General features: G+C 33.4%; 1 protein-coding gene across 1 annotated transcript in view; it reads left to right on the top strand.

Moving 5' to 3' along the window:
- Positions 1-15,609, top strand: part of UBR1 (ubiquitin protein ligase E3 component n-recognin 1) — a 178,880-nt gene that overhangs the window by 74,141 nt on the left and 89,130 nt on the right. The window contains exons 13-21 of the mRNA XM_056810343.1: positions 903-1,002; positions 1,757-1,885; positions 4,429-4,609; positions 8,343-8,404; positions 9,515-9,625; positions 11,103-11,168; positions 11,643-11,744; positions 12,315-12,378; positions 15,116-15,240. Of these exons, the coding sequence (XP_056666321.1) occupies positions 903-1,002; positions 1,757-1,885; positions 4,429-4,609; positions 8,343-8,404; positions 9,515-9,625; positions 11,103-11,168; positions 11,643-11,744; positions 12,315-12,378; positions 15,116-15,240 (940 nt within the window). The remainder of the gene's footprint in view (positions 1-902; positions 1,003-1,756; positions 1,886-4,428; positions 4,610-8,342; positions 8,405-9,514; positions 9,626-11,102; positions 11,169-11,642; positions 11,745-12,314; positions 12,379-15,115; positions 15,241-15,609) is intronic.

The following is a 15,609-nucleotide window of genomic DNA, read 5'->3' as shown; positions in this document are numbered from 1 at the left end:
TATAAAATATGGGTTTTCTGGATATTTAGAATGGATTGATTCAATTTATATTATTCCTTATGGGAAAAACTTCATTTGGTACTGAACTTTTTTGTGCCTCAACCTGTGTTCTGAAATGAATTAATGATAAGGACCAAGGTATTACTCTATATTAAATTTGAATAACTACATTTCAATATTTAAAAATTTTTTAGTTTTTTTTCCTTAAGGAAAGGGGAAAAGGAAATTAAATTATGTCTTTTCATTTTTTTTGTCTTTGTACCAACCTTTCTTTAATATTTTCCCTTCTGTTGATTTTTTTTAATGATAATATAGTTTATAATCTTCTGTAAGATTTTGCAGATGAGTTTATATTCTAAGCTGTTATTCTTCTTGACTATTATGTCTGTCTTTGTCAAGGAGATAAAATGTTTATTGGCTATTGGAATGATCAAGTATCCCATTAAATGATGCCTCTGTCTGCATAATAAAACTATTCCTGCCTTCTTTTTATTTGCCTCTTCAAGGAGAGCCTATGAACCATCTCTCCATTTAGCAGGATGTGGGTATGGATTCGATTCAACCTAGGAAATCTGTGTGAAAACCTTTGCTGGGTTAGGTCAGTTCTTAGCCCAGTTTAAAGAGCTCCATGCCTCACAGAATATAGTATATAGGAACATTGTCTTCCTCATCTGACATTTGCCAGGGTATTCATTTTCACATCCAGGCTTTGCCAACCAGAAAACAAATTAGCATATTCAAATCCCCATTTGTTAGAGCTTCAGGTTATTGCAATAAATGTGGTGGTGGTTTTTCCTTGCTTTTTTAAAGTAAAGAATGTTAATAGTAGTGTTTGTAACCCAATATACTATAAAATTATCTCTAGGTATGTAAGTAACATATTTCCTTGTCTTTTGAAACAGGTATGTCCTTATCAGTAAGCCCATAACATGGACTGAGAAATTAAAAATGCAATTTCTTGAAGGTTTTCGATCTTTCTTGAAGATTCTTGCATGCATGCAGGTACTTTATTATCTCTGGTCATGATTACTGGAAGACATATGAAAACATGATATTAAATCTAAAATCATTCCAGTCTTTTTTATCTTTAAAGATAATCCAGGAAAAGTTTTCTTTTTTTTTTTTTATTATATGTAGGAGGCAGCCTTGTACAAGGGAAAGAATGTTGACTCTTGAGTCAGACAACCTGGATTGTCTAATCCTGCCTTTGACATTTCTGTGTTACCTTGAGCAAGTCACTTAATTTCCCATGGCCTGTTTTCTCATCTGTAAAGTGAGGATTTTGGATTGGAGCTCTGATCCTATAGATATTTGTATTGGTTTAGGTTTTTTAGTTCAAAGATAATTACCTTAAATGAAAAAGAACAAAGTAGAAGTTTAGAACATGTGGCCACCAATAGGATTATCATTATAGATTCACTTAATAGTTCTTAGTATTTCAATTTACCTCTTTATAAATGAACCAGTCTTTTTTAAAAACTCTGGGAAGTTCAGATGGTTTTTATAAATTAAAGGTACTTTGTTATTCTTTTTGTCTATTAAAATGTATTTCTTTGGATTTTGACAATACTACCTTTAAAAAAAGAGATGATAGAAGAACAGCCATGTTTTTATACATAAACACAACACATACATGTACATATGTAGATTTATTTTTAAGTAAACACACACACACACACACATATATATATATATATATATATATATATGACTGTATTTTTTTAGGTGTGTGTAAATTGTTGGCTTTTATTACCAGGGAATGGAAGAGATCAAAAGACAAGTAGGGCAGCACATTGAAGTGGAGCCAGACTGGGAGGCTGCTATTGCAATTCAGATGCAATTAAAAAACATTCTTTTAATGTTCCAAGAATGGTGTGCTTCTGATGTAAGTAAATCTTGTCTGGGATTTTTTTCTCTTCTATTTCTTTGCTGATGTTTTTCCTCTCCTAGAAAACTAACTCTTTCTCTCTCTCCTTTCTCTCTCTCTCTCTCTCCTTTCTCTCTCTCTCTCTCTCTCTCTCTCTCTTTCTCTCTCTCTCTCTCTCTCATTTCACTCCCACCCCATCTTATTATAAAATTATACTCATCTTTTTAGGTCCAGCTAAAATGCTGTCTATTATATAACTCTCACTCTTATCCTAGCTAGTATTTGTTACTATTTCTATTCCTCAGCACTTACTTTGTATTATTCATATGGCTATGAACACATACCTCTTCATATTTGATTTGTGTACATCTCTTCTCCTCCAGAGAGTCAAATCACTCATAAAATGCAACTATGTTTTGTATTCATAAGACTGTCTAACATTGCTTTATATATAGTAAAAATTCAGTAAATATTTGTGGAGTAAATAAGAGACACCTGTTTAATAGAGAACTTATTTTCTTTACCTTCAACCTTTTCCTCCTTCTTACATTACTTCTTAGATTAGTGGTATTCACCCAATTTCCAAGATTTGATGCCTTGGTGTTATCTTTGGCTTTTTCTTCTCCCTTGCCTCTCATAGCCAATTGGCCTCCATAACATCTCATATCCATTCTCCTTATTTTTTTCCCTAGAACCACTACCCTAGCACAAGATTTCATTTCCATTTATTTGGACTATTTATTACATTCACTTCCTAAGAAGTCTTCTTTACCCCATTCTCTTATCCTTCTAAACTACCTATAGATTTAATCATATTAGATTACCTTTAGGAATGGCTAATTTTGATTGCTTTAGTAAGAGTCCTAGTTTTTATCCAAACTTTACAGCTACATTAAACTAATATAAATACTTGTTTTAGAAACCAATTATTTATAGAATCAATAAATGATCATACATATAGTTAGAAGGCAGACCATTCTGTTTTTGAATACTTTTTAGTCATTAGAAGGTTTTTCCTTAGAGCAAGCCTAAATTTTCCTCATTATGACTTCTATCCATTGCCCTTCCATTGTCAAGAAGATCTTATTTATTTCCTCTTCAATTTAATAAACTTTCAGATACTTGATAAAAAAAACTGCTACATCCTGATAAATATTCTCCAGGCAAAACATTCCCAGCATCTTCAAGTGATCTTCATATATATTTTTCACTATGACTCTTATGATCTTAGTTGCTCTCCATGTACCCCATGTATTTACAGCTAAGTAGACTACCCTTTGTCTCTTGAATGTGCTCTGTCCTTTCTTGTCCCTATGTTTTATGTTCATGCCTTTGGAAATCATTAAAAAAAATGTTTTACCTATAGTGCTCTCCATCTTTGCTTGTTCTTCAATTCTTTTGCCTTTTTCTAGTAGGTCAATTCTGTTTTTTAAAAAAACTTTTTTCTTCATTAGATTTTATGCCTCTTTTTTCATTTGACCAATTTTGCTTTTTAAGCTATTATTTTCTTTTCGTATTATTTTCATTTCTTTTCCCCATTTTTATTCAACCCATCTTATTTGATTTTTTAATTCCTTTGCGAGTTCTTCCAGAGCTTGAGACCAATTCCCATTTTTAAAAAAAAGTTTTGTGTGGGGTTGATGGATCTCACCATCCCCTGTTGGTTCCATTCTTTGCTCTTTGTCTCCATAGAAATTTTTGAGGCTAAGTGTTTCTTCTGCTGTTTGCCCATTTTCCCAGCCCTTTTTTTTTATTTTTGCCTGTGACCTAGGGATTCTATCTCCTATGCTGGCTTGTAAGGTTAGGTACCGTGAGCTATTTTGCCTTGGGGCTAAGTCTTTACCACAGCAGAGGCGGCTTGAAAGGGCCCAGTATTATGGACTTCTGGACCTCACTGTGGTCTGGTGCCAAGACCTGGGACTTCAAGGGGTGGGTCTGAGGAGTTCTTTTATTGGGTCTCAGGATCCTGAAATTGTTCCCAGGTTCTCAATCTGGCACATTAGGGGATTTGTGGTTAACCAGCATTTCTTTGTGGGCAGTTTTGCTTTCAGTTCCCCCTTCTCCCTTCAAGGTGTGTTCAGCGGGAGAACCCCTTTACTCTGTCTTGCTTTTGGATTTTGACTCCTGTTGTTTTGAAGCACTTTTTAAGATTGGTTTGTAAGGACAGGCAGAGTAGTTTCTGCTTTTGTTGTTACTAAGCTTTGATATTGGCTCCATCCCTTTTGTTCTTCATTTTTTACCCATCTTTTGAAGCTTGGCTCTAATGTTGCCTTCTTCTGTAATCTGTTTTCCCTACTCCTTCCCAAATCAATAACAACTTTTTACTCACTCATAAATTGCTTTGTTTTATAGTCTCTAATGAACTTTTGTTTTACTTTGGTTATCTGTTTATGTTGTATTCTCCAACTATATGGTAAAGAACCATATCTTATTTAAATTTTGTGTTTATTTCTTCTCAAGTATCCCAGTATAGTACTATGTACACGTGGTTGATATTCAACACATTTCTGCTGTACAGAATTAAAAAGTTGTCTTTTTTATGTTCTTGTATTTTTTTTTAGGAAGATCTCTTATTAGTGGCTTATAAAGACTGTTATGAAGCTGTGATGAAATGTACTACAAGTAACATTTCTAATGAAAAGTCTGTAATTTACTTATATGGCCACACTTTGGAATGTAAGCCCTACAGAGTATCTATAGATCCTGTCAGCATTCACTTGCCACTCTCCAGGACACTTGCTGGTGAGTATCTTTCTGACTTATTACATGATCTTTGTTTTTTCAATGCTCAAAGTGATTAAACTTCCTCTTGCTTTAGGTCTTTATTCAGAAAATTCTTTTTAATACCAAAAACAATGTTCCAAATGTTAGTATATGAGCATATCTCTTTGTTTAGAAATTAAGCACAAGTTGACCAGAGAGTTTACAATATCGACTAGATATTACAGTCTCTCTCACATGTATATATAAGAACATATGTAGATATATATCTACATATCTCCCCCTGTATCTCTAGCTATTTGTAGGTATATATACCTGTGTCTATATAGCTATCTGTATATTCCTGGCACTTTGAGGAACTGATCCATAATCTCCTAAGGGAAGAAATAAGATTTCTAAAAATTCAGAAGGACTCTTAGTTTCCATTTTGATCCTATTACTCCATAGAAGCAAATTTATGGCACTTGTGCCAGGGAGGGCACTCATAGGCCTCTCTGTGGGCACATGTGCCAGAGGGGGCACTCAGAGCCCTCTCTATGGGCATATGCACTGTTGCCCCAGTACAGAATTTGCCAGCTTGTAAGCCAGAGGGATGGGGGCCAGGCTGCTCCCTTCCACCTCGTCTGATGACATTTCTCACATCACCCGCCCCTTCAAAAGATTTGCCTCATTGCTATAGTTAATGCTTTCCTACTTGTGGTGCTCTATACCTAAAATTTTACATAATTTCTTTTTATTTTCCCTTGCATTGAGTTAGATTGTTTCCTTAATTTATCATGAACTTAAAGGCTTACTTCCAGTTTTAATATTTGGAATATTTTCATTCCATTTATTAATCTATTTCAATAAAACTACATTGGAATTAATGGAATTGAAAAGGTTTAATTATGTCTTTAAGATGCTGCTAAATAGCAGCACTCAAAATTTTGCATCAGACCATTTCAGTATAACAGCTAGTCATTTGGTACACTTTCCTCTGCTCAGACCATGCGAAATATGATTTGGTTGATTGTTTCATTGGTTCAGTCCTATAATTTCATTAGTGTATATAGAACTCTTTGAAAGGAGATCCCTACCAATATATACCATCAACATAGCTTAAAGTATTGGAGTTTTGCTCCAGGCCTTGAGTTTTAAATGATATTTGCCTAGGGTCACACAATCAGTAGATATTGGAGACAGGACTTAAGTGTTATGACCCCAATTTTCTAACCACTTTGAAAAATTGTGCTCTCATATTGTGTGCCACACATTGCAGCTTGCCCAGCTTGATCTTGAGCCCCTTTCATTGATTAGCTTCTTTAACACATTGGAGACCATATATAAGAACTTTTCACATTACACTTTTGAGAATTACTCTTCTATTTTGACATCTATGCAGTCAATTAAATTTAAATAAGGATTTAGTTTAGAAATAAGGATATAGTTATTCGTATTACTTTCCATTGTCTAGTTTTACCAACCTATTGCTAATGCATATTTCATACTACTTAAAAAAATGCTTGAAAAATGTAAACCTTAAAATTTCTTAGACTTATGAATGTTGGAAATTTCCCCATTGGGAAATCTCATACTGGAAAAAATTTCCTACTGATAGTAAGAACCCCCTTGACACGGGAGGATCCTTCTCCTCCCTACCTAAGACTACTTTAGGACAGAAACCTTTTGCTAAACAATGGAAAGGGCTTTGACCTATGCTTAAGCATAGAACAGGAAGTTCTTTGAGTCATGATTGATTTTAGAATTGATACAATAGAGATACTTGGAATGACAGAACCAGGTCTTGGAACTTACAATCTCCACCCTACTCAGTCCTAACAGGATTTAGGAAGGGCTGCAGCATAGATCAAAATTTAATTATTTGAGAATATGACCTTCAACAGACATGTTCAAAGGGGCAGATCTCTGGGTGGTCCTGGGTTAAGCTAGAGCCACCGTTGGCACAGGGAAGACATGGACAGTGATTGGTAGATGTGAGAACTGAGGGGAGGGAACTTAGATGGTTTCCTTAAAGAGAGAGGGGTCTGAGGACTGAGGGTGGTGGGAGAGGTTTTGCTCTGAGAGGTTGTGCTCTGAGAAGGCTTGCTCTGAAGGAGGCTGGAGGTGGAGGCTGCTGAGACTGTTTCTCCATTTTGGTCACGTGAGTGATAGGGATTGATCTCTTTTCTTTGCCTCAGGTATCTAAGGGCTTGGGCCTTTTGGCCCAGCCTAAACAGAGGGGGTATTTAAGCCCTATTCCCTTCTCTCTCTCTCTCTCTCTCTCTCTCTCTCTCTCTCTCTCTCTCTCTCTCTCTCTCTCTCTCTCTCTCTAATGCCTTTCTTCCTCCTGTTTGTAATTAAACTCCATAAAAGGTTGACTGCTGACTTGAGTTTTCATTTAGGAATTACATAGCTGAATTCCTTGGCGACCTTAAATTAATATATATCAGTCTTTTAAAGTGATTTCCTTGTCACAAAAAATAAGCAGAGTGCTTTCAGAAAAATCTGGAAAGGCTTACATGAATTGATGCAAAGTGAAGTGAGCAAAATCAAAAGAACATTGTACATAGTAACAGCAATATTATTTGATGATCAACTAATGACTTAGCTATTCTCAGCAACGTAATGATCCAAGACTATTACAAAAGATTCATGATAAAAAATGTTACCCACCTCCTGAGGAAGAACTTATGGAGTCTGAATATAGATCAAGTATACTTTTAAACTTTTTGATTATTGTCGTTTTTTGTTGTTTGGGGGTTTTTTTTGGTCTATATTTTCTCTCACAACATAACTAATAAGGAAATATATTTCATACATGTATAAGCTGTATCAAATAAAGAATTTTGGACTGGAAATTTTAAAAAACAAATTTGTAAACATTTTGACATGTAATTGGAAAAAAATAAATTTTTTAAATGCCTGGATTTGTCTTTGATTCCTTATATTCCTTTATTTCTGTTTTCAGTCATTCACCTAATTGTGATATTTTTCTATTAATAATAGTCCCAAAATAAATCCCTCATCAGGTTCTCAGTGTTTCACACTTGATGCTCTATACTTATTTAGACTTAACCTCATTAATCCTATTAAAGTATTTTCAAGGCAAAATCAATATTGATCCTTCTCTGTATCTTCCAAGTGATAATAGAAAAATATGACACTTAGTTCTTAACATTATATTATTTTGTATCTATATTCTAACTCATCTTTAAAAGAAAAGTTTCTTTTAAATTTTCTTTTGAATGTGGATTAGAGTTAGAATGAGCTCCATATTTTTGTGTAATGTATAAGCATATAACTTATTAAATTTATTGTTGTTGCACATATATACATCTGTGTATACACACACATTTAATACTTGTTGCCTTTGAGTGATTTCCAGTTGTAAATTATAATTAATGGCAGTGTGATATAATGATTATTAGATTTGTATTTAGAGAACCTAAGTTCACATTTTCCCTCAGCCATTTCCTACCTGAGTGGCCTTAATGAAGTTCTTTTTATTTTCTGGGCCTTATTTAAATAATCTAATAAGAGAGGATATTGTATCTGACATTATCATTAGCCTAATCCAACTCTAAATCCATGATGATAAACTGACATTTATTAATAATTGATTAAAAAGTCAGAAATTCAGAGATAGAATATTTAAAAATAAATTCTATCAAAAAAAGCAGACTTTTTAAAGGGTTGCCTCATTATTGAGACTGGATCAAGTTGACGAGTAATATTAGTTGGATTTTGTTTTACTCATTTCTTTTTCATGTTTTAGGTCTTCATGTACGTTTAAGCAAAATTGGAGCCTTTTCAAGACTACATGAATTTGTGCCTTCAGTAAGTGCTTGCCTTAAGTGTTGATTTTTCTTATCTTACATTTCTAAACATTCCTAGTTGATGAATAGTTAAAAAACATACATAATGAAGAACTAGTGAAGGAAAAAAAGGATACCTTGAAAATCCATTTGAAGCTCTCATTTAGAAGGTATCCTGTGTGGCATATTGAAATTACATTAAAATTTTATAGCTAGGAAGAATGCTCTCCACCTCCAGAGAAAGAACTTTTGGAGTCAGAATACAGATGAAAACATATGATATTTCAGTTGTTTATTTGAGTTTATGTTTGGAGGTTTTGGTTTTATAAGGTCACTCACAGAAATGATCAATATGGGAATATATTTAGCATGATAATGCTTATATAACTCAGATAGAATTGCCTCCCAGCACTGGGTGGGGGAAGGGAAAGAGGGAGATAAGTGTGGCCATATAACTTAGGAAAACTTCCACTTGTGTAGAAATTTATTACATGTAATTGGTAAAATTTATATGCACATATATATTTTAAAAGAATTTTATAGCTAGAATTGGCCTCAGAAATCTTTAGTTCATCTTATACATTTTAAAGATGAGAAAGTTGAGACCCAGAGTTCCAGAAACTTATATTCAGAGTCATTAGCCATTTAGTAACAAAACTAGACTAGTTGAACCCAAGTCTCCTTTCTGGTCCAGTACCCTTTTTACTTCACAAAATGCTTTAATCTTTCTTGTTTTATATGAGATTACTCATGAGGCATTTTTTTAGGTTTAAATAATTAATTTTAATAAAAATGCACATTATTTATACTTACAGTTTTATCTCTTGTGAACATATCTTACCATATGTTATAAGGTAATCTCAGAAGAAGGCAAGTCTTTCTGCCACCCTTCTTCCCACATTATCTTCCATTTTTTCCCATTAAAGTTATTCTAGGCCCATATGACAAAAAGAATAGTAGCAGAAGAGGTAGATAAGTTATCTCCATTCCCAGGTTTCCCATTCTTCTTCCTATATATTGGCATTTCACTACAGCTCCAAAACATGCAATCCTGTTTCTGTAGAGAAATATACTTAAGTTTAAATATTATAAAATAAATTTATTAAAATAATCTTATGCTGTCTATTTTTAGGAAGATTTTCAAGTGGAGTTGCTGGTGGAATATCCCTTGCGTTGTCTAGTTTTGGTGGCACAAGTTGGGGCTGATATGTGGCGAAGAAATGGCCTTTCTTTGATTAGCCAGGTATATGAAAGTCTGTTCTTCATCTTCATCTTAATCTGAACAATCTTTAAACCTTTTTAATTAGAGGTTGTTGGTTTTTTTTAACCCTTACTTTCTGCCTTAGAATCAATACTAAATATTGGTTCTAAAGGAGAGCAGTGAGGGTGAGGTAATTGGGGTTAAAGGATTTGGCCAGAGTCATATAGCATTAATGAGTCTATACATGGAATGAGGCTAGCCCTAAAGCAACAAAGGGGGAGTTGTTAGGCTCATTTTTTAAACCATTCCTAATTAATATGTTCTGCAGGAGCTTGTGCTCTACTGGCATAATTTTAAAGAACCTTTGACCATATCGTGATGAGAGATTAGATTAGGACTTTGATGGAAGATAATTTTACATATTTCATTCATTTAACAAGCATGTATTAATTATGTGTTTTGTTCTGTGCACTATTACTAAAGGCTTGGGAGACAAATATAGAAATGAAATAGTTCCTGCTCTTGAGGAGTTTATATTCTGTTAACTTAATCAACTAAAACCATTGATCCTGACTTATGAAATCTACTTTCTTCAAATTGAATGAATTGTCTCAGTCTTGCCTATTGAACTCTTTCCAGTTCTTTCAAGCCCAACTCGAGCATTATTCCTTCCAGGAAGACTTACCTGGTCTACTTTGGGATTAGGGGAGAAAGTAATGACCTTCATTCTTAGACCTCATCTGGTACTTTCTTTTGTAGCTCTGTAATGTATGTATCATTTACTATTGTATGTTTAATCATCTTTTAAAAATATTATCCCATACTAAGCTCAGTGAGTGGAGAGACCATGTTCTATCTAAACTATTTCACCTAGAGTTAGTAGTCTACACAGAGGAGCTCCTTAAAAAATGTTTGCTGCCCTGGATGACGCTCTTTGTGTTGCAGGGAGGGGAGGAAGGATCTGAGACATTTGTAAATAAATTCTATTAATTAAAAAAGAGGGAGATGAAATCCAGGACTATTTGTTGGGATAAAGTAATAAAAGGCCACAGGAAAAAAAATGTTTGCTGATTAGCATACAAGTTACAGTTTTTATATTCAAAGTTGTCTCTTTTCAATCTATTTATCTCCAGTATTATGTTTTCTCTTCTTCATTGTAAAAGGGAAAGAAAATTTTGGGAGATGACCATCAAATAGGAATAGAGTAATTGGTAAGAAGTGGAGATTCGTGAATCCTAAAGGAGACTGAGATTTTTTCCACTAGTATAAGTTGCCTAACATCTTACTGTTTTTAAGATTATTTCTAGATTTTGTTGTTGTTGTTTTATTCAGTGATGTACTGATCTTTATGACTGCATTACGGCACACCAATCCTGTCTCTGGTGTTTTCTTGGCAAACATAGTGGAGTGGTTTGTCATTTCCTTCTCCAATTTTCAGATTAGTAAGAATTATTTCTTCTTCTTGATAACCTTAATTAATATTCCTTTTTATATCTCTTTACTTGTTTTTACTGTCTAGGTATTTTATTATCAGGATGTTAAATGCAGAGAGGAAATGTATGACAAAGATATCATCATGCTTCAGGTAGTAATCTTTCTAATTATAACTGAGTTTTGTTGCCTTAATACTCTTCAGAAACCTTGGTATTTATTGTAGTTATTTCTTTTATCAACTTTTGTTTCATTGTTAGTGCAGAATATGGTAGAATAATAAAAAAAACTGCTACCGGATAATCTTAAACTAGCTTCTTTTGTAATTTTCTTGACAGTTTTTTTTTAAACCCTTACCTTCTGTCTTGGCATCAATATTGTGGTATTGGTGCCAAGGCAGAAGAGTGGTAAGGGCTAGGCAATGGGGGTCAAGTGACTTGCCCAGGGTCACATAGCTGGGAAGTGTCTGAGGCCAGATTTGAACCTAGGACCTCCCGTCTCTAGGCCTGGCTCTCAATCCACTGAGCTACCCAGCTGCCCCCTTCTTGACAGTTTTATAAAAAGCAAACTATCTTTATTAACAAATAAGAAATTTATGTTTTTGTATGCTTCTGTGCATGTCACACAGATTGGTGCATCTTTGATGGATCCCAATAGTTTCTTGTTATTGATACTTCAGAGGTATGAACTTGTTGATGCTTTGAGGAAACTTGTTCCCACCAAGGACCAGGTAAGCAACAGAACTCGATGTAGGCCAAGTTATTTTATAGATATCAGTACTGAAAATGTTTTAATCATCGTTTCATTGCATTCGTATTTTGAAGTTAGTAGGTAATTGACCATTTGGAATATACAAAATAGCTTAACTTAACTGTATTTGGAGTGTCTTGCAAGACATTAGATAGAAGAATAAGATATTATAAAGTCTTTTAAAAAGTTATATACTGTAATGTTCACTTGCCACAACTGAATATCTACTTTTACTAAGTAAAGTATACTCCTACCATGGGTGATAGCTCTGAATTTGAAACCACTTTCTCTTCCAACTGTGGAAGGAAGGAACTTATAATAAAGGAAAGGAGTTAAAGATTAGTTAGAATTAGTCTAACTATTCAATTGTCTTTTTATAGAAAACTAGTAATATATGGGGCATATTCTTAGCCTTTTGAATAAGCTTATCAGTGCCTTGGTGCCACAGTCTGAGATAGAATATAGAAATAAATGAACCATTGATATGACCCAATATGACATTTTTTCACATTCTAATATAATCAATTTATTGTTTTTTAAAAATTTATAGGATTTGCTTAAACAATATAATGCACTAATTGAAGAAATGCTTCAGCTCCTCATCTACATTGTGGGTAAGAATCTTGAGGTAACAAGATTAAAACAAATATTTTTGAAGTAGAATATTATTGCTTTTAGAAGGAGAGTTAATGAGGTTATTGTAATTTTTAAAATTCATTCTCTTAATGTAGTGCAGAACTCTAATTTTAAGATAAATTTTTACTAAAATGCTTAAGTAATTGTTTCTAGAAAATGTAAGATTTATAGATTTGCTTTCGATTACTTGATGTATATTGATTTAGAATTATTTTTAAGACTAATAATACTTTGTTGGGCGTGTGGTTTAGGAGGGGGAACTTAGATGAAGAAAACATTCAAATCTGGTGTTATCAACTTTTAAGGTATGGGAAGATATTGAAGGTATTATAAGCAGTAAGATACTTTTTCATCACTTTTTATCAAAGGGATATGGATATTGGGCATATTTCCATGAACAGTGATCAAGAAAAGCTAAATTATCTTCTCTACAATCAGTCTTGATTATTTATGTTGACTTAGAGAGGAAAATTTCATAATATAGCTGCAGTTAATTTTAATTTATTGATTAATTCCTTAATTAATGGATATCATCTTACAAGTTCTGAATTTAATTAATTATCCACTTCTAGTTCTTATGCCCTCACTTTGTAATTGTTGCTGGACTAACTATTTATTTAAGTCCTTTTATTTAATGTAAGAAGGAACTCTAATGACCAGTTAAATAACCTTGAGATTGAAAGCATAAAGAGAGTTTTCTTGTTTGACTGCTGGAATAGAGAGGAAAGCACTGAATTTGGACCTTAGAAGACTGACTTCTGAGTAGCTCTATGTGCCTTTGGTCAAAGCCCATGATCTCTCCAAACCTCTCCTTATCTTGAAAATGAGGAGACTAATACTTAGTTGTTCTTTGGCTATGGTTGCACGGATCGAATTAAATTAAATGTATGAAGTGTCATATAAAGGCCAAATACATTTGAACTACTGTTAATACTTGATATATTTCAAATAGCCATTTGATAGGTCATCACATATTTCAGCAGATGATGTAGTTAAGTTGTTGTTGCAAAACAGGGACTGAATACCTTGGTCTTTAGAAGTATATATTACTCTCTACCCCTACCCCATGACAATTCACAAACTATATAAGCATTTTTGGTTCAAAATAAGCAGTAAATTCCAAGGGGAAAGTGCTGACAGTCAATTTATTAAGCAGCTACTACAACAATTTAAATAGAAAAAACAGTCACTAAACAGAAATGAATGTTGCACAATTACAAAGAACAATTTTGGCCCCAAAGAAGAGAGATGTGAAGACACTTTCACCCCACTCCTTTGCAGGGATGAGAGATTAATAAGTGTGGAACATTGCATATGTTGTAAGATTTTTATACACACACACACACACACATATGCATACATACATACACAGAGAGAAAGAGAGCATGCACAAGATTTTGCTGATTTTTTTTCAATTTTTTTTCTTTAAAACAATTCTTTATTATATGGAATTACTCTCTAGAAAGAGATAGGGGAAGAAATATATGGAGGGAATTAAGGTTATGCATAATCACAATATATCAGTAACATTCATTTTTAGAAAACATAATAGTGGAGTAAAGACAGGTATAATATAATAGTAAGTGCCATGAAAGAAGTGAAATAAAGTCTGTGGTAACACAAAATAGAGATGGAATTTGAGCAGGCTAAGAAATTATAATTATTATTTGACCCAATCCTACTAGCAAGATACCTGGTATCCATTGAACAATGGTAGTGGTAGACAGATGATTAAACCCCTATTGGCCTATAAGTTGTGTATTAGCTATTTAAGTTAAGGTATTTCTGCTAAAAATCTCAGGTAGCTCATTTCCTAAGTTCAGTCAGATCTCATGTTAGGCTATAGATATTGTAAGCAGTTAAGTAACTTGATCAGAGTTGTATTTCAGGATTGAACTTTCTGGCAGAAAATGGAAATTTAAAATTTAGGCAAGTTATTTATTTTTGAGTGAATTTCTGAACTACAACAGTTCCATTAAGCAAGTAATCACTCTCATGCCAAGACCAGGCAATATCACAGCACCACTACAGAAACTTTAGTGTATATTGATGATGCGTAAGGATCTCCAGAAACTGGAATTGTCATCTAAATGATAATTGGAACAATGAGAAGTTCCCTGTTACTCCTAATAGACTCATGTGATTGATGGTTGTGATGGAGAAGAATCTGACTTCATACCTTCCTTTTAATTGTTTGGGTTAGTGAAGTTGCAAATATATCAATATCAGTTGCCCCTATTTTGGGGAGGTTGTTTAATAATGAAGATATCTTGTCAAGTTCTTTAAAAAATAGCTAAAAAAGAATTATCATTTTATAGCTTTTTGAGTACAAGTGGAAAAGGGGAAATTAATGTGACTAGGGAAGTATTTGAAGAAGAAGCAGTTTAGGAGAATCAGCTGTTAAAAATGCCCAATTTAAATGGACTAGTTTGTCATAATTAGAAATAAATTTTAATTTAGTTGAGGGGACTTTATTGTTTGGAGAATGTATCAAAGAATGAGTTAATTAACTAATAATTGATTATTAAGTACTTACTATCCTAGTGGATTTAAATTTGGAGACTCTTTGCAATTGATATTTCTTGTTATTTATGACATACGCTGAACTTTCATGAAATGTTATTTGTATAAGAACCATGTGGACAATTACAATTTAAATAAATAATACTGGGATTCTAACATGCATCATTTTTCATTTTTCTTTTGTTCCTATAGGAGAACGTTATGTGCCTGGAGTGGGTAATGTAAGCAAAGAAGAGGTTATCATGAGAGAAATTATCCACTTACTTTGCATTGAGCCCATGCCTCATAGTATCATTGCCAAATCTTTACCCGAGAATGTGAGTTGGATTTTTCCCCCCCTTTAATTGGAAGTTCTTTACTTTTTTAGGCCACTGACCCTTTGTTAATTATAAAATCAGAACTTTCTAATAAGGGAAAGACTTTCCTAAAGTATTGTGATATACTTATGTTTGTGTCTGTACAAATTTTATCACCAGAAATATGACCAACAGAGGATAGTTATATCTTTTAACACAGAAATTCAAGATCTGTTGAGGCATGACAGAGTTATGATTTCTGCTGGTATAGGGAGTATTTGAACTAATCAAAATCACAACTTTTGGAGTATTGAAAATAGATATATGTATCTTCAAGTTGTAATCCCAAAGATTGTTAGTATTATAGCCCATTATTTTTGTAGTAAGATA

Source organism: Monodelphis domestica, chromosome 1 (genome assembly GCF_027887165.1).
Source record: "Monodelphis domestica isolate mMonDom1 chromosome 1, mMonDom1.pri, whole genome shotgun sequence".
In the NCBI taxonomy this organism is placed as follows: domain Eukaryota; kingdom Metazoa; phylum Chordata; class Mammalia; order Didelphimorphia; family Didelphidae; genus Monodelphis; species Monodelphis domestica.
This window is presented reverse-complemented; position numbering and strand designations above follow the sequence as displayed.